The sequence below is a fragment of the Anguilla anguilla genome, chromosome 17 (genome assembly GCF_013347855.1).
Source record: "Anguilla anguilla isolate fAngAng1 chromosome 17, fAngAng1.pri, whole genome shotgun sequence".
NCBI lineage: Eukaryota > Metazoa > Chordata > Actinopteri > Anguilliformes > Anguillidae > Anguilla > Anguilla anguilla.
Window position 1 is genome coordinate 17,598,293 of NC_049217.1, and position 18,347 is coordinate 17,616,639.

General features: G+C 45.1%; 2 protein-coding genes across 6 annotated transcripts in view; both read left to right on the forward strand.

The window, feature by feature from the left end:
* Positions 1–6,574, forward strand: part of mpp2a (membrane protein, palmitoylated 2a (MAGUK p55 subfamily member 2)) — a 53,112-nt gene extending 46,538 nt beyond the window's left edge. For both annotated transcript variants that reach the window (XM_035399053.1, XM_035399052.1), the window contains 7 exons: positions 1,229–1,360; positions 1,948–2,050; positions 2,501–2,569; positions 2,844–3,005; positions 3,375–3,577; positions 4,260–4,388; positions 4,616–6,574. In XM_035399053.1, coding sequence (XP_035254944.1) covers positions 1,229–1,360; positions 1,948–2,050; positions 2,501–2,569; positions 2,844–3,005; positions 3,375–3,577; positions 4,260–4,388; positions 4,616–4,792 — 975 coding nt within the window. In that variant the 3' untranslated portion in view covers positions 4,793–6,574. The remainder of the gene's footprint in view (positions 1–1,228; positions 1,361–1,947; positions 2,051–2,500; positions 2,570–2,843; positions 3,006–3,374; positions 3,578–4,259; positions 4,389–4,615) is intronic.
* Positions 6,575–6,790: 216 nt separating this feature from the next.
* On the forward strand, positions 6,791–17,518 carry LOC118216029 (inactive all-trans-retinol 13,14-reductase-like). 4 transcript variants are annotated; one of them, XM_035397027.1, is made up of 12 exons: positions 6,791–7,458; positions 10,056–10,476; positions 10,744–10,926; positions 11,804–12,045; positions 13,044–13,239; positions 13,701–13,898; positions 14,069–14,188; positions 14,603–14,741; positions 15,098–15,207; positions 15,548–15,714; positions 16,537–16,696; positions 16,958–17,103. In XM_035397027.1, exons 2-12 carry the CDS (start codon positions 10,323–10,325, stop codon positions 17,101–17,103), a joined length of 1,815 nt encoding a protein of 604 aa, XP_035252918.1. In that variant the 5' UTR covers positions 6,791–7,458; positions 10,056–10,322. The 4 variants fall into 4 exon arrangements, with proteins under 4 accessions (XP_035252918.1, XP_035252919.1, XP_035252920.1 ...); XM_035397028.1 differs by lacking the exon at positions 6,791–7,458 and adding an exon at positions 8,662–9,025; XM_035397029.1 differs by lacking the exon at positions 6,791–7,458 and adding an exon at positions 8,662–9,025 and having other exon boundaries at positions 10,113–10,476.
* The last annotated feature ends 829 nt before the right edge of the window (positions 17,519–18,347 follow it).

An 18,347-nucleotide genomic window follows, 5' to 3' on the forward strand; every position in this document is an offset into this window, starting at 1 on the left:
TGAAGGACTCCAGGCTCAAGCTGTTTTCGGTAGATGTAAGCCAGGCTGTTCCTTTTGCTGTCATGCTGAAAGCACCAGCTGGGCAGATGGCTTCCTCCGTTCCCGCCAACCACGGGCTTTGGGCGGGCGGGCAGGCAGGCAGGCGAGCTGCAGCCACTGCTAGCGTTGCCCTCGCAGAGTTAGCGTTAGCGACAGCGCCACGCTCCGCTCGTACCCCAGTGAAATGCCTCCTCCGGTTGTCATGGATACCATCCCCGGCAGTGCGGCGCTCTCTGCATCTCTCCTTTTGTTACCCCTTTTTATTACTGGGGGGGGCGGGGGGGGGGGGGGTAGTCGGGGCTGTGCGAATGTGACTGTAAATGTAAGGGCTGCAGAACATCTGGTTCCTCTGTCAGGAACTTAATCAGAAGGCCGCGATGAAACATCCCGCTTTTCTAATCCTTTGTTCTTGGATTTGCACGTTGACTCGACTCGAGGGCGCGGTAACACGGTCCCTTCTGTCTGCGGAGGTCTCGTCGTGTCGGCCGTTTCCCTGCATCCCCGTCTCCGGCTCGACTCCGCGTTTTCATAGAGGAAGACGTGCGCGCTGGGTTCGATGAAGCCGGATGAAAGAAAGGATTATCTACTTGTCATTACTCATTAGTCACTTCAGATGGTGCCACGAAAAAAATTCTTTTGTGAACCGTCGCCGTCGAGATTTATTTCGTAATGCCAAATGTCGCTGTCATGAAGGTACAGACTGTATTTTTCAAAGTCTGTTCATTTAGTGAGGTTAAAAGAGAGGGAAACACTAAGGCTCTGATGGACTGATGTGCAAACTTTAAACTACATCTTAGAACTGACAACAAATATCCATTTATCTAAGTAAGTAAATTAATCTGGTTGGCTGTGTATATGTTAATCCTTTAACCCAGTGGATCTCGGACCTCTCATCAGGTACCCCCTGCTGGATCCAGGTGTTTGACGTGCTCCACCTCAAGCACACCTGATACAGCTAATCAAGACCCTAATTAGTTGCATCAGGTGTGCTGGAGATGGAACGCATCAAATACCTGGATCCAGCTGGGGGTACCCAAGGAGAGGTCAGGGGACCACTGGCTTAATCCAAAAGGTTGATGGGGTCCAGGTTCGAGCTGCATTCAGCGCGCGGCCGTCGCTTGGCTGGGTTTTAGTGGGCCGCGATAGTCTGAGAAAGTCGCTGTTCTGTCCCGCCCCCTCCCTCTTGCAGGTGTTCGTGAAGTGTCACTTTGAATATGATCCCGCCAATGACAACCTGATTCCCTGCAAGGAGGCGGGACTCAGGTTCAGCAGTGGAGACATACTGCAGATCGTCAACCAGGAGGACCTCAACTGGTGGCAGGTGAGGAGTGTGCGGAGGTTAGGGCCTCCTCCCACTCCACTCTAATACAGTCAGCTTTTCACCGCTTCTCTTAAGCCTGTAACTGGTTTATAGTAGCTGACTGTAGTGGTGGTAGCAGACTATACTACTATATTTGTAGCTGACTTCTATTTCTTAGGGGGACTTTGTGTCTTAGGGTCCTGTTTATATGGGGTATTTTAGGGCTCTGTTTGTAAGGGGTAAGGGGGTATTTTAGGTCCCTGTTTGTAAGGGGTAAGGGGGTATTTTAGGTCCCTGTTTGTAAGGGGTAAGGGGGTATTTTAGGGCCTTGTTTGTAAGGGGTAAGGGGGCATTTTAGGACCTTGTTGGTAAGGGGGTATTTTAGGTCCCTGTTTGTAAGGGGTAAGGGGGCATTTTAGGACCTTGTTGGTAAGGGGGTATTCTAGGGCTCTGTTTGTAAGGGGTAAGGGGGTATGTTAGGTTCCTGTTTCTAAGGGGTAAGGGGGTGATTTAGGGACCTGTTTGTAAGGGGTAAGGGTTGTTTTAGGGCCCTGTTTGTTAGCGGGTGTTTTAGGGACCTGTGTAAAAGTGTCTCGTCTCGCCTGTAGGCGTGTCATGTAGAGGGGGGTAGTGCTGGGCTCATCCCCAGCCAGCTGTTGGAGGAGAAGAGGAAGGCCTTCGTGAAGAGGGACCTGGAGCTGGCAGCCGCAGGTACTGCTAGGCCTGGCACCACAGAAACGGACACCGTGACTTCCACACAAACGTTTGTGTGTTGTGTGTTTATCGTGCTTTCACGTTTTCCTTACTTTGAATGGCGTACATTTTCCTTACAGTTTCTGAATAGTGAGATACGAAGCGCATTAAAATTTTATTTTTTGAAATTTTAGCATTATGCTGTACTATTTCTGCCCTTCCTAGGGGGAAAAAGCTGTCCCTGTGCAACACTGACCCCTAGTGGAGCTTTACTGTCACTGCCAAACCTCGGCAGTCTAGTAGTAATGTGAGCCACCATCAGAGGACTATGCAGCATTGCATTCTGCACATCCAGACAGAAAGGCTTTCTCCGCATGTTACCGATGTTAATATCCCTCTGTTTGTGTTGAGTGCAGGGGGTGTATTGTGTAGTTATACCTGAGTGTAATACCTATGTTTTCCTGGCAGGGGCGCTCTGTACTGGCATGGGTGGGAAGAAGAAAAAGAAGATGATGTATCTGACAACTAAGAACGCAGGTTGGTGTTTTTCGTTTGTCTGTTGAATAATTATGAACCAAAACTGCTTTATTGACTTAGGTTTGGGCCAGTGGGATCTAAAATGGTGCAGAACATTGTTCATGTTTTTACTGATATTGATTTTGCATAAAAACTCAAATTCCTGAACTTTCCCTCCCTCTCCCTGTCTGTTTTTGTGCGACTATTAATTGGCATAAATCATATTTCTCTCGTAATCTCTTCTCTTGTGCTCACGCACTTGTTCGCTCGCTCTCTCGCTCTCTCTCTCGCTCAGAGTTCGATCGCCACGAGCTCCTGATCTACGAGGAGGTGGCGAAGATGCCCCCGTTCCGCAGGAAGACTCTGGTTCTGATCGGGGCGCAGGGCGTGGGCCGCCGCAGCTTGAAGAACAAGCTGCTGGTCTCGGACCAGCTGCGGTACGGCACCACCATCCCCTGTGAGTACGGCACGGCGCAGACCGGCACGCGGCCCGGCCCATCAACACATCTCATGTTCTGATATTTTTTGATGGCCGCTTTCAGTCTGGGCCCTTGGAATCGTCCAGGGAATCGTCCGTTGGATCAGATGTTCCTGCAGTATTAAAAATAGCACAGGAACATACGGTGCTATGTTCCTGTACTATTTTTAATGTATGCGGAAGGAAATGTTTTGTGTCCATCCATTGAACAGTAGAACTCCTGCAAGCTTGAATCGGTCTCATTCTGTTGTTTATTTCTCGTTTACACATGGAAGGCTGTTTGATAACGGCATAGTTTGTCAGTTATATTACTGGCCCTTAACCTCCGATACATCCCCGTTCCCCCAGACACCTCCAGGAAGCCGAAATCGGGCGAGAAGAGCGGGCAGATGTACAGCTTCGTCTCCCGCAGCGAGATGGAGTCGGACATCAAGAGCGGCCGCTACCTGGAGCACGGCGAATACGACGGCAACCTGTACGGCACCAAGATCAGCTCCATCCACGAGGTGGTGGACGCGGGCAGGGTCTGCATCCTGGACGTCAACCCGCAGGTCTGAGCCAATGAGGCTTCGCGATCGCAAAAATGGGCGGGGCCGATTACGTCGTAAATCTGTGGGCTGCTGGCTTTAGACCGATCGTTCTGTCTCAAGTGCACCAGGCTTTTGCCGTTTCGTTGGCTCCTACGAACAGAAAAGTGAAGTGAGGCAGCCGCACTCTATTTCTGTTTCATCTTTTGCCTTTATTCAGATTTGCGTTTCAGCATCAGCTGCTGAGTTGTTGTGAAACATTTCTCACGCTGGAATGCGTCTAATTAGGCCCCCCGGGGCCCCTTTTATTATCACTGGAGTTTCTGCTTCCCACTGCTGGACTGCCCACATAAACGAGGACAGAATGGGCGATGTGCAGTTAATCAGCGCAAATATATGATAGATAGCAGATAGATAAATAATGGGTAAATATACACGTCAGTAGCCAAAGTCAGTGAATGCCTCACATCACAAAAACTACTCCGAGGTGAATGGTACTTAAGATTACAACCTTTTTGGTCCAATTTTTTATATTGTCTTCTCCTGTGGATAGTAATTCCTGGAAATTTCTGCAGTCCATGTGTGTGAGATGATTCTGATCCGTGGTGCATAATCCCAATCCGGGGATTGTAATCTCAGAATATAATTTCAGATTGCCTATCAGCGTAGCCCTCGCGGAATCTTATCGCCGCCCTCGTTTCCGTAGGCGCTCAAAGTCCTTCGGACGTCGGAGTTCCTGCCGTTCGTGGTGTTCATCGAGGCGCCCGACTTTGAGGTCCTGAAGGCCATGAACCGCTCCGCCATCGAAGCGGGAATCGGCACCAAGCAGCTGACGGTAGGCAGAGTGAAGCCATGCGCCATGTTCTCCTTGAGTTGCTCATATGTCACTGAGTTGAGTATGATGCTGATGTGTTTATACAGGTTTGATGTCAGTACGGTGTGTGAGTGTTAGGCGGTTGATGGCAGTATAGGGTATGTGTGTTTGGTTGATGGCGGTGCGGTGTGTGAGTGTTTTGATAGTGGCTAACCCAAACGACCCCCCCCCACCCCCCACCCCCATAGGACAGTGAGCTGAAGAGGACGGTGGACGAGAGCCGGAGGATCCAGAGGGCCTACGGCCACTACTTTGACCTCACCATCATCAATGACAACCTGGAGGGCACTTTCCGGGCCCTGAAGGCCTCGCTGGAGCAGCTGGGGGCGCAGCAGCAGTGGGTGCCCGTCAGCTGGGTATTTTAGCAGCGGCCACGCCCGATCAGCAGGCGCAGGCTGAAAAAAGAGAGGGGGGGGAGAGAGAGAGAGAGGGGGGGGGGGGCGTCGTCCAGTTTGGTACAGCACAAGCCTCAAACAGATTTGGGAGCCAGCGAAGGACGTCCGAGCAATCCTGATGGAGAAACCACTGAAGCCGATCTCTGAGAGCCTCCCCTACTGGCTGGCGGACCAAATTGGCAGTCAAAATCCATCAGGATTTCACCCTCAGACTTTTGTACAAATATCCTTTTTCAGACATGGTTTTTAATTGTATTTTTAATTTTGTAAAACAAAGAGCATACTTCTCTATCTATATCTGTATCTTTGAGCAAGATGTATCAAAAGTAATATGAGGCGCAGCGTGCATGTGAGTGTGTGTGTGTATGTGTATGTGTGTGTGTGTGTGTGCGCATGCGTGCTTGGGTTAGTATTTATTTACAGATTGGGCTATAGTGCTATGTGTCTTTTGGTGTTAAAGCTGACCATGTCTCAGTGGTTATTGTTTCAATAGAGGGAAACTTCTCAATCTCTTCTGAAATGGGCAATACTTAATCTGCAGTGTTGACAATGAGCAGTGTTAGTTTAGTCTCTAAGTGGTCAGAATAAATATACCAATTGTACAGGACTGAAACATAATAGATTTTAGGGCTTATGGTCACATACCATATGTTGTAGTTGTAAATACACACACACATATACGGACATATGCACACATATATAGACACATCCCTGTTCCACTTACGAATCTGTTGGCATTAAATATATCGCTTTGAAGGAGGGTTTCTCCCCCTCCTCAGGCACAAATGTTGGTTTCTTCCCAAGAATTTCACACATTGCATTCATTATTCTGTACATTCAAATATTGGTCAAGAACTGGATGTTCAGTTTTCATCATATTGAAAACACAATGCATGGCACTTACAATATACGGACACACAAACACCGACTGTAAACCTACGGTAGCAACTTCTAGCAAGTGAGGAAAAAATACGTCATTTTTGTTTGTGTTTGTCGCTGGACACTAGTACTACCTCACTGGACGTTTTGTTTCGGTAGTACAGTGTGGTGTGAGACAGTTATGTCAGCATTCTCTTTTACTTTCTTCCTGGACATCATGTAAAGGACTGTGGAGGACCTCTTTATGAACAGAAAGCAGCAGAGCTTAGATCACATGCCTGTCTGTCTGACACAGAACTGCTAGAGATGCCCTATCAGCGATTCGCTCTCTGCCTCAAGCAAATTGTACATCTGTTACTGCGTGCTACTTTTTATTTGCCATTTTCTTTGTACGCCATGCTGTATGGAGCTTCTAGAAAATATGAACTGTGATCCCCCCCCCCCTTGTGTTGATTTCTGCTGACTGTACTTTGACATTCCGTGAGGGGATTAACTCATGTTCATCTCTGTTACTGCCAGGAATGACACTTTTTCGTGTGGAAGGTGTGTGTGCGCGTGTGTGTGTGTGTGTGGATGTTAGACACAGATGGAGGGAGGTGGTTGGATTTGGTGGAATGGGACTGGAAGGCTGTGCAGCTTGAGGTGAATGAAGAGGAATGTGAGTAGAATCATAAAGACTGAGTAGAAATTCCATGTGGATGCACAGGTAGTTCATACACATTAGATGTCAAATGTATGACGCCTTTTGGACCAGCTTTTTCAGACATGTGTTTTATTTAATTAACTGGAAGAGCTATAATAGATATCAACCCTACAAAAAATGAACATTAACATGAACATTAATAAAGGAATGTTTTTTCATACAATATCTTAGGAATGTTTCAGCTTATTTTCTTTCATTTCCTTATTTTTCTTATAATATAGTTTTTTTTTTACTGAATATTACTGAGGAAATTTCATTATAATTTTCAAATAATTATTTCATTATTATTTGAGGAAAAAAAATATATTATTTCTGATAACTTCAATAGATTAATAAGTACAATAATTTTGAATATGGTGTCTACTTTTTATCATTTTTTTTGACGATATGTACATGTTTATGTATTATATTGTATTCATGATTTCACTGGAGGAAACGCCACATTTACTGTGCATCACATTTCTAAAAACCAGGGTTGACAACCTGGTGCTGGAATGCCATCTCAGCTCTGTTTGAGGGTTTAATTGATTGGGAGTCTGAGGCTGAATACTCAGAATTTGAATGGCAACAGATGCTGCAAAAAAAAACCAGAGATATCTCCGGTCCTCCAGGAGCCCTGCTCTAAAGGATGCAGAAAGAAGGGTTCATTAACGTGCGCCTTCATTAACGTCATTAGCGGCGTCATTAACGCGCGCGAGTTATCCGGCACAAATGGAGTCCTAGAAAGATCTCTTTAACTGATACGCTCCGTAACTATCTCGAAGATTGTAGAGCTGCTGACGGCGATTCTGCTGCCAAAACAGCAGTCATGCGGCACGGTGGCTCTCCCCCTGAATAATTGCTTAATGCGGTGAAATGGGAGCGCATCATCGGTGTGAACGCAAGTCTTTCTCCAGCGGTTCAAAACCACCGTCTGGAGTCACTCTGCTGGGATCAACACTTAACCACAAACAAGGACGGTTAGATGATGATGTCACTAGTCTTTGCAAGTTTCTGCCCGTTTCATCACTCGGGAGTAACGGGAATGTGGAAAGCGGAAATTAACAAGGAAGAGGTAATGAGGGAAAGGCAGTGTTTTGTGGGAACAAGCCGTCGATGTGCTCGTCTACAATCACGTTAACACTAAAGGACGATATTACCTTTTATTTGTTAATCTGTTCATTTGGCCCCCGAGCCGTTGAACAGCTCTGCTTTAAAGCAAGTACTAACTCCTAGCCTATCTTGCATTCAGGGTGAGTTCGTCCTGAAGAAAAATTAGGAGTCTTGTAATGAACTAATACGCTGTGGATAAGATGCGTATCAGAAAAGCGTGGAAAGAATTTTTAAAGGCACTTTCCATTTACATGTTTTTGTTGCCATGTGTCCCTGGGGAAATTTTATCAAGATTGTATCTAGCTGAATCCTATTTATAATTACGGCTAAGTCTTTACACGTTTGTGCTTTGGGAGTGCACACAAAAGCATTACTGAAACTGGGAGCATCCACAGCTGCTATATTCTGAGCAACAAATAATGTGTGATTGCATACTGAATGGAGTCACAGAAAGCATTCAGTATTAAACTGAAATGAATACAGGTTTATTAGAATGTACACACTAGAATATACGCACAACTAACACCCACAGTCTCATATTTGTACTTGTTCAATTATTGAACCACAAGAGAATGTACGCTATGCGTTCATAATTGTATTTGTGTGTGTCCTTCTTGGAAATGCAACATGAATCGACGTTAATACAAGAATATATGAATACATAAGAATATATGCCAAACCTCCAGCACAGTACAGGCCCGCTTGATGCTTATGCCAGTAGCACCATTTAGATATTGAAACTGTGAGAATGGCAAGCAGTCTGGAACTGGAAGCCAACAACAGAAATAACTTTTATTAAAGTGCCAAAAAAGAACTAAAAATAATAATATACTATTAATGATGTGCAAATACTAAAAACAGGGAAATGTATCCCCAAATGTTTTCTTCCTACTATTGCTTGCCCTTAGTCTTTCTTTACCCCAAGCCTTTTTTTTCCTGAGCTGACTGAGCTTAAAATAGGTTTACCCCTTCAGAACATACCATTACCAAAATCAAAATCAATGACCGAAACCGAAGCCATTAAAAAACCTTTTTTTTCTCATCAACACATACAACATGAAAATATACAAACAACGCATTCAACAGATAACCCCAATCCCGCTACAAAGACATCACAATTACATAAAATGTTGATTTCCCCCTCTGTGAAAACTAATTTCATGTGAACTACACCTCCCATAATGCATTAATCGTCATGTACAAGTACAGTCTTTGAGTGCAGCACACTCCTTTGCCCGAGTGCAGCCTAGAGTACTGCGGTAGCCAACTCTGTTCCTGGAGATCTAGCGTCCTGTAGGTTTTCACTCCCACCCTAGCAATGCACACCTAATTAAATAGCTAGAGATCTTGTTCAGATGCTAATCAGTAGAGTCTGGTGTACCAAATTAGAGTTGAAATGAAACCTACCAGATGGTAGATCTCCAGGACCAGGGTTGGTTCCGCTGCTATGGTACGCTTGCTGCAGATGCTTTGAGGGGAAGAAGTGAAGTGCAAGACCAGGAATTCATAGACCTTACTGTGATGTAAAGGTAGTGTGTGCACCCACTAAAATGTATATAAATAGCTTGCATGTACAGTATAACAAGTAGAAATGGGAAATTTAAAAAAAAAATGCAAACCCTCAAGGTTCTCATGTTCATTTACTTTGGAGCATTGATTAAAGCAGTGCTTCTAATCCCTGGTCCTGAGGACCCACTGTGTATGCTGGTTTTTGTTCCAACCACAGTAACAAGCTCTGCATTTTAATGTGCTGCTAACTGTTCTTAATTAGACACTAATTGTTCTTAATTAGGCTTTTTACATCTACTGAAGGATGATTTACCTTCTTAAAGCCACATTATGCCAGAAACTGCTAAGTATACCATAAAATAAATGTCCCATATTCATATCCCAGGGATTTCAATTGTCACCATTTGTGTAAATTGAATAGAGTATACTGACAGCAAATGGCCAAACCTGAATTATGCTGATATAAGTTTAACCACACCATTATCGTAAACCTTAAACACATTTTCAACAACCTTAATTGATCAAGAGATTGGCTTTGAGGCGAACAGGTTCGGCTATTTGCTGTCCATAATCTCTATTCATTTTACACAAATAGTTTCAGGTTTCCACACACTCAGTAAATGGGACCCAACTGATTTCCCCTGTCAGTTTCATTAAACCAATTACAAATGGAACCTCTTTCAACTGGAATTACTTGCCGTATAGTACATACAGCACACGAAAGCTTGGAAGCCAGGACCAGAGTTGAGAAACACTGGATTAAAATAACAGACAACTGTTAACCATGATTCCTAGATAAATGAACATGAAACAGACGATGTTTGGGCATATATACAATTATTTACAGGACATGCGCTTCCACTTGCTTCCATGTAGCATGGTGGATGGTAAACATTGGGGTGGATAATTTCATTTTTTCTGAAATGAATCATACAGACAATACTGAAAAAGTTGGCAGAGCCTTGTCAAAATGTTGATCGGATAAAGCACTCTCATAAGTTGAATTTACCAGTTGAAATTACTAGTTTCCCCTTAATTATTTTTTCTTAGAAGCCATCGAGCCAGAAAATGTTTACCCGTGATTCTGACAGCTGACTCCATTTCAAGGTCTCTGCTAAATGCCCTGATTGTTTAGCTGGCTGAAAGTCAGATACTGAGGGAATCTCCAACAGACTGCACCCCTCCATCCTCTGGTCCTGCCCTGTAAGGTTCCTGCACATGCTCCAGATGGCATAAAAACAGGAGTGTTTTGGACCCTCCCCTCCTGCCCCTGCCTTTCCTGCTCTGTCTGTCTGCGCTGGTCGGCATCGTCTGAGGATGTGGCTGTTACTGGGTGTCCTTCTGGTCCTCGCTGTGGTGTTCTTAGTACAACAGTACAGCCGCAGACCCAAAATCTTCTCACTGGAGTCACTGCGGCCACCTGGGCCTCTGGTGCTGGACAAGAAACAGCGGGACAAGGTGTTGAAACAAGGCAAGTTTTATTTTAGTTTTATTTATTTTTAAAAATACATTGGTTTTGTCCCCAGTCTGGGACTGGGCCTTTTTTCCTCTGTTTCAAACTGCTGTCAAACACAGTTCAGTTTTACACACGGTCAACTTTTACCTTGGAGGTAGCGGCTTGGTGTGATGTTTGACCTTAGATTTTGTGTGAACTGGATAGAACCGTTAAATGCAGACGAGGTTTGAGAACCCTGACCGCGGCAGCACCCGCGTGTTACGGTGGCGCTGTAATGCCCAGGTTTCCAGGCGGGCCGCGTGCCGGACAGACTGGACGCTGTTGTCATCGGCAGCGGCATCGGCGGGCTGACGGCGGCGGCGGTTCTGGCCAGGGCCGGGAAACGGGTTCTGGTTCTGGAGCAGCACGACCAGGCCGGCGGCTGCTGCCACACCTTTGAGAAGCAGGGCTTCGAGTTCGACGTTGGTAAGAGATCTGAGCACATGCCAGCGTGTCATTACTAACTTAAACCAAAGTTATTTTGAATGCTCCCGTTTCTGAAGATCAATTTAAGATGAAACTCAACAACGAGGAAACAGTTAATAGAATAGAAACTGCACAAGAAAATTAATCCTTTTAAATCCAAAATGATAAATTGGTATTTCATTTGAGAATCAAAATTTGTCAGGAGCTTGTACTTACCTTTTAAATATTTAGTGCAAAGGTTCCCCTATTCATTCTACACATTTATTTCAGAGGAATGTGCAGAATAAAATTTTCAGAATTGCCCCTTTTGATTTTTTTTCTATGAAGAAACAGTTACAAGGCAAAATAATTCTGTTCAGTTTCAGTGCCCCAGTTCCATTGAAATTGTTGCAATTCAGGTTTTCTGGATGTGTTCTTTTCTATAGGGATAGTGTGAACTGTAAAACTATTTGTGGGATAAGAGAAGACTCCAGAGAACTTAGTAGTCTGGCAAAAGACCTTTTGATATTTTCTCTACACAGTACTTCTCAGGACCTTTATAATATTAACAGTCTGGTTGACTTAGGAATGGGATTTCCGAATGTGTGGCAGTCCTTAGAGCTCCTGGGTTACATTTCTAAGAAGAACAGTAAAACACTTATTTTTTGCTATCTCACTGGCATGTTGTGACATTACCACAACATTGTACCAACGCTGAGAGGGTACGTAGCTTCGACGTTGAGGGTACGTTGTTTTGAAGTTGAAGGTACGTAACTCCAGTGTTGAGGGTACGTTGCTCCAACGTTGAGGGCACGTTGCTTCGACGTTGAGGGTACGTTGCTCTGATGTTAAGGGTACGTAGCTTCGACGTTGAGGGCACATTACGGGTCTCTCGCAGGGATCCACTACCTGGGGCAGCTGCATGAGAACAGCATGCTGAGGGTGGCCCTGGACCAGATCAGCGAGGGCCAGCTGGACTTCGTGGAGCTGGAGCAGCACTTTGACACCGTGGTCATCGGGGAAGGGGAAGAGCGCCGGGACTACCTCATCCACGCCGGCAAAGCCGAGATGGGGCGGAGCCTGAGACGACAGTTCCCCGATGACACGGAGGCCGTGGACCAGCTCATGAAGCTCGTGAAGGTAATTACACGTTCCCTCTCTCCCCCCGCTGTGTCAGGCTCTGTTCAAGGTCTCCTTCTGTTTCCAGCCAGGGAGTTTTGCCTTGCCACTGTCGCCTTAGACCTGCTCTCCTGGTGGGGGGGGATGGGGGACAATGGCCTTTGTAAAAAAAAAAAAAAAAACATAGTAAAAAATAAATAAAAAAACATAACACAAATACATTTGAAAAAAATGGAAAGGTACAGCGAGTCTATGTGCTGAAAGCCTTTTTGAGCCAGAAGATATCTCAAGCCATTATCTGTTGTGTTACAATTTACTACTGCTGTCCCCAAAGTTGGTCAGGGAGAGCCACAGTCTGCTAGATTTTTTCACCTTAAAATCAATAACTTGTTTAGACACAGGAAAGGTGAGTTTGCTGGGTAATCAATGGCTTTAATTGATCAGTTAACCAGCAGACCAAGTGGCTCTCCAATACCAGTGTCAGGGACCACTGATGTTCATGGACTTTTAATGCAATATGTTGTCTTTACTTTTACTGTAGTAAATCTTGGCATTTTAGAAAACTTTTCTTGTTTTTCTGTGTTATTGTTATTTTATGACACTCTTTGGTCGTAATTCCTTTCACATCTCTGCTGCCCACGCCTGGAACACTACAGTCCGCTCTGAAACTCCGCTATCTCAGCACCCCCTTGTTCTCCTTTAAAAGACTTTTACAGACCAAATTTACTGATCATTGCACCTGGTAGCTTCCCCATTGCTTTGTAACTGCTGACTGCCTAGCTTTTTCTATATGTACTGACTCAATGCGATTTTCTGTGTCCCTTTTCTGTTTTATCCCTGAATGCACTATTCTGCACTTAGTTTTTTTCTTTCTTTCTTTTTTTAAAGCAATATTTTATGCATTGTATGACGCATTCTTTCTTGGCCAGATCAGTGTTGTAAATGACCGTGTGTTCTCAGTCACTTTTACCTGGTTGAATAAAGGTTAAATAAAAATAAATTCTGACGATGTCACGCAGGTTGCAGCTCGTCACGTCGCCCTTCTGGCCGTTCTCAAGATGATGCCGGTGACGCTGGTCCGCTTCCTGATCCGGACGGGCATCCTGGGCTGGGTCTCGCCCATATTTCGCCTGGCCACCACCAGCCACACCCACCTGATGGACAGCCTCACTCAGAACAAGGACCTGTGTGCTCTGTCTGCCTACCTTTTCTATGGTCAGTAAGTGTGACGTCACGCTCTGACTCCGAGCCAATCCCTGGCTTAAACACTCTCTGCAGTATTTTAGGGCCATACCTGGATCTCACAGTTCAAGGTTTTTTTGTAATGCTTTGGGGCCACAAAGACATGCTTGTTTAGAGCCACCAATACCCCTTGGCCAACTGGTCTGGCTATCAAAGTTCAAATAACTGTCTTTGAAAACCACTAGCCACCATTTCTTAGGAGCTATGAACTGGTATAAGTTCTGCATTCGCGAGTAAAACTTTTCTATCACATTGTGTCCTTTATCAACTTTAGCTAGAGCAAGAAAGATGTTTTGGTTGCAGGTGCTGTGCTAGCATTTTTTAATGATAGTACAACAACCTAATGCTCTAATTATATTTTCTGTATATTCTGGGTGAGTATGAGCACTCCATGTGAGGGTTATATCTTGTATTCCTTCTTTCCGATGCTCCAGGAGTACCCCCTAAAAACTCAAGTTTCCTCATCAATGCTCTGCTGCTACACCACTACAAGCGAGGGGCCTACTACCCACGTGGGGGGGCCAGCGAGTTCGCCTTCAACATCATCCCGGTCATCCAGAAGACAGGGGGCGCTGTGCTTGTGAGAGCTCCAGTGCAGCGCATCCTTGTGAACCAGGAGGGTGTGGCATATGGTGAGCTTCCACATACAGTATAGACTTGCCCTCGAGCCTTGTTTTGGTTTGCTAGGTGAAGTCTTGTCTTGAACGGTATGTATTAGTGAAGAATGAATTGGGGAGAAACATATAGGTGGTTGCATGTACGTTAATGCTCTTTGACCCCATAACCCCTGTTCATTTGTCAGGAGTAACGGTGCGAAAAGGTCAGGAGGAAATAGAGGTTCTGGCCCCAGTAGTCATCTCCAACGCTGGTATGTTCAACACCTTTGACAAGTTCCTGTCTGCGGATATCCGAGTCAAACCAGGCAAGTATGTCTCATGATCAGGGCCTCCCTCCATGGCCTTCTGCCTGTCAGATTATACCAGTTACAGCCAAACCTTATCAAGTGAATTACAGCAATGATGAGCTCTTAACTTCCTCAAGTATCCATGTCAAATCATGAGGCACTGTGAGTTTGCCATAGCAGAACAGCCAAACGATATGATGAAACACCAAGCTGCTTTAATAAAACCATTGTATAAAATTAAGGGCTTGTTTTTAAATGAATGTAGTGGTCTGAAACACCATAACTGTTTAATACTAATCTGACAAAAATATAAGCAAGTACTCTTGTGCACAGATACTGTGAGCCAGTTTATACATTCATGAAGTCTACATTCATTGCTATATTTTTTTAAAATTATTATTATTGTTTTTTTTTTGGTGGCGGTGTTTTCAGAAATACAGTCCCATCTTAGCTTGGTACAGCACGGGATGGGTTCCTTCCTGGTGTTTGTGGGTCTTGATGGAACAATGGAAGAGCTGGGAATAGTCTCCACCAACTTCTGGATGTATAAACACAATGACCTGGACCAGCTGTAAGCCTGTTTAATTGCTTAAACAAATTGATTTGTACTCTCTCGGGATGTATGTTCAATATATACAGTAATGCAAATAGGTCCACAAATAACCATGGGTATCTGAGAGAATTCTAATCTGTAATCCTTAGTTTGGTTGCAATAAAATATTTGTTGACACATTTAGCAGGCAGTGTCCCCCATTCCAGCAGCAGGGGGCAGTGTTTGTTCTCACATGGCCCCTGCAGCTTTGCTCCAGCTTGCCCACACATTTTCTGCACTCCTCCTCCCCCTGCTAATTTGAAACAATTATGCACTTGTTCCGTTCTGCCTTGATATGCAAATGTGCTGAAGTGACAGCGCTGTTTCCGTCTCAGGATGGAGAAATACGCCTCCCTGAGCCAGGAGGAAGTGGCCAAGAACATTCCGATGATGTTCATCACGTTCCCCTCCGCTAAGGACCCCACGGCCAGCGTCAGGCACCCCGGTACGTCTGCCTGCCCCTGCTGTAGGGGACTCCGAAATCTCCCCGGCATTTTGAGTTGGGTGCGGTGTTGCAAAGCCAAGGTGCGACTGTGAACGTTTCTCAGCAGGCGTGCAGCGGTCAAACCTCAAGCTCCGTTCCTTCCTGTTCCCCTTTTGTTCTGTACAGTGTTGAGTATCAGTACAGGCATTTGGCAGACGCTCTTATCCAGAGCGACGTACAGCATATTGTTACACTGTTTGTGCTGATAAACTGTGAATATCAGTTTTGATGTCTGCGTTTATAAGGCGTACCAGGCCACAATTTTTGATGCAGCAGTGGTAACGGTGTGTTCCCCACCCAGGGAAGTCTTGCATGACCCTGCTCACCATGGCCAAGTACGAGTGGTTTGAGGAGTGGAAAGACACCAAGATGAGCAGGAGGGGGCCAGACTACGAGGACCTCAAAATGAGCATCGCCAGGTCGCTGCTAGACTGGGCCCTGACCATGTTTCCCCAGCTCAGGGACAAGGTGGGCTGGGGAACGGGGTTCAATACAGCCCCAATCAACCAGATCATTATTACAAGTGGGCTTTTCAGAAGTGCCTGTAAGAAATGTAATGCAACAGGCAAAATGCAGACAAAGAGGTGGGGTGGGAAATAAATACAATGTAGTCGTATACTATAGTTTGAGGAAGATGAGAAAATTATATTTAATGAGAGCTGGTGACAAATTGGTTTTGAATTGAAGTAGCATATGACCATTTGTATAACCGTTATGGTTTTTACATTTTTTGATATCTGACACAATACTATATCTAACAAGTGGCATTAATGTGTACTTATTGCACACAGTTCTGTGAATCCGTCTGTTGGAGTATCCCAGTCTGATCTTTTTCAGCTTCTAAGAATGGCTAGCAACTGTTCTGTTGAGCCTAAAATAGGTTTATAATAATAATAATTAAATGGGTTTCCAAAATCCAAAATGTCTGACAGCAGGGAGTTCCTCATGCCCCCCCCCCCCCCCCAATAGTCCTATCCCGTAAATTGCTCCCTTAAATTAATTAGGGTCAATGCTATTTACAGCAGCACTTGATGCACTCTGGGGTAACTCCAAAAGTGTTTAATTTTAATAGCTTATCTCGGTGGTAACCAACCCTGTTCCTGGACCGGTTCCAACTACCGGTAGGCACAGCCTACTCTACTAATTTGCTGCTCAACAAGATCTCTAGCTGTTGAATGAGGTGTGCTTTGTTAGGGTTAGAGGATGGTAGATCTGTGGGATCAGGGTTGTTTAGCACTGGCCTATTTGAACGCCTGTTGGCCTGTTCTCCTGCTTTGCTCTTGCATGTAGGTTGTGTTCATGGAGGCTGCCACCCCTCTCACTAACATGCATTACCTGGGCGCTTCACGCGGGGAGATGTACGGAGCTGAACACAATCTCGACCGCTTCGCACCAGAGGCTGTGGCCAGAATCCGGGCCCAAACACCAATCAAAAACCTCTACCTCACAGGTGGGCGGGGCTTCCCTGTGCAGTGCGGAGGGGGGGAGGGGTGTTGGTTAACGCGCATGTGATGGTATCTAGTGCCGCGTTCTGTACTGGTCAGTAAAACGGTTAGTGTACATCTGTGGGTTTTTGCTGTTGGTAATTATTTGGCACTGTTGTGGAATCCTAAAGTCTCATCTCTACTGGTGCCACTGTTGATGTTTTTAAAGTTCACCGCATCTGATTCTGAAGCGGTGTATCTCTGTTTGTGTGCGTGTTGTATTCCAGGCCAGGACGTGTTTTGTAACGGGATGGCGGGGGCTCTGCATGGGGGTCTCCTGTGTGCTTCAGCGGTCCTGAACCACAACGTCTACATCGACCTGCTGGCCCTGAAGAAGAAGCTCAAATGGCGGAAGGCCCAGAAGCAAGCCTGACCTGACCTTTAACCCCACCTCCCAAACCCCCCCTCCTACCACACTCGCTACCCCCACCTGGCCATCCTCCAGAGTCCTTCTGCCGCAGGCACAAACCTAATGTAGTCCGGTGGGTCCTCCTTGAATAGACCTGATGGTGGCAATCCAGAGAGAGCTTCCATCAGGGTTTCTGATACCTGTGAAATGTGTAGACAACTCCATTGTGCATTTAACTCAAGTTATCTCTTCTCACGTGAAGGAAGTGGTGAACCTCCAGAACTGAGATGAACTCTTTGTCTGTCCGTCAGTAACACTGTGCTGAAGCATCCTCTGTACTTTTTATCTTGTTTCTGATCTTTAAGCTGTATGCATCAGTGTAAATCTTCCCTCCAGTCTTTGAACCTCATAAACAGAAGCGCTGGAGCTGGAGTCCATATTGTCGTCTCGTATCTGGTGCCTCATCTTCTGTCCCTCTTAACAGATTAAGAAAATGTTTCCCAAACAGTTTTTTTTTTAGGTGAGAAAAAGACCATAGTATAAAACTATGGAAATGACAGCACATCAAAAACGTGCCTATGAGGTGACTTCTCTTTTCTTTAATTAAAACATTTTTTTTATTTGATGTTATCATTTACATAATTTTATACTATGGTCTTTTTTTTCTCACTGGTTAGTTTCTTCATGGCAGAACACCCAGGCAGAAGGCACTGTGAGGAAGCACACCTCTTATTAATATTCAGTTGTTTTATATGACTTCGTGTTGCATGGGCTTGCGTTAGGCCTACTGCAGTTCACATGACACCCAACCAGGTGAGAGTCAGGTGAACGAACGATTGCAAATCCTGGGTCGGCCGTAACTGGATCAGAGGCCAGTTTTTATGGTTTTCTCTTCTCGTGACTGTACTGTATTTCACCGGCCTCTTCCAGTTATTGCCCTGCTACAGTTGTGTTGCTAAATCCTGTTCCTGGAGGTAGTTCTGGCAAGAGTCCTTGAGGATTGCCACTCTGAACAAAGAGTGAAGAGCACATAATTACAGTTGTAAATATTGTACCCAAGGTACCCCTATGAGGAAATTAAAACCCAGGAAAATGGCCAGGTGTGCTGTATTGCACCAAGCCAGCACTGCATGTTAGAGATCTTCTGGATAACAGCCGTTTACATGCTTTTCTTGGTACATCTGATTTAATAGTTCCTCTAGTCGTTCATTTAAAAATACCTGACTTTTGGAAATGTATAAACCAAAATATATTTATTTTATTTTTTA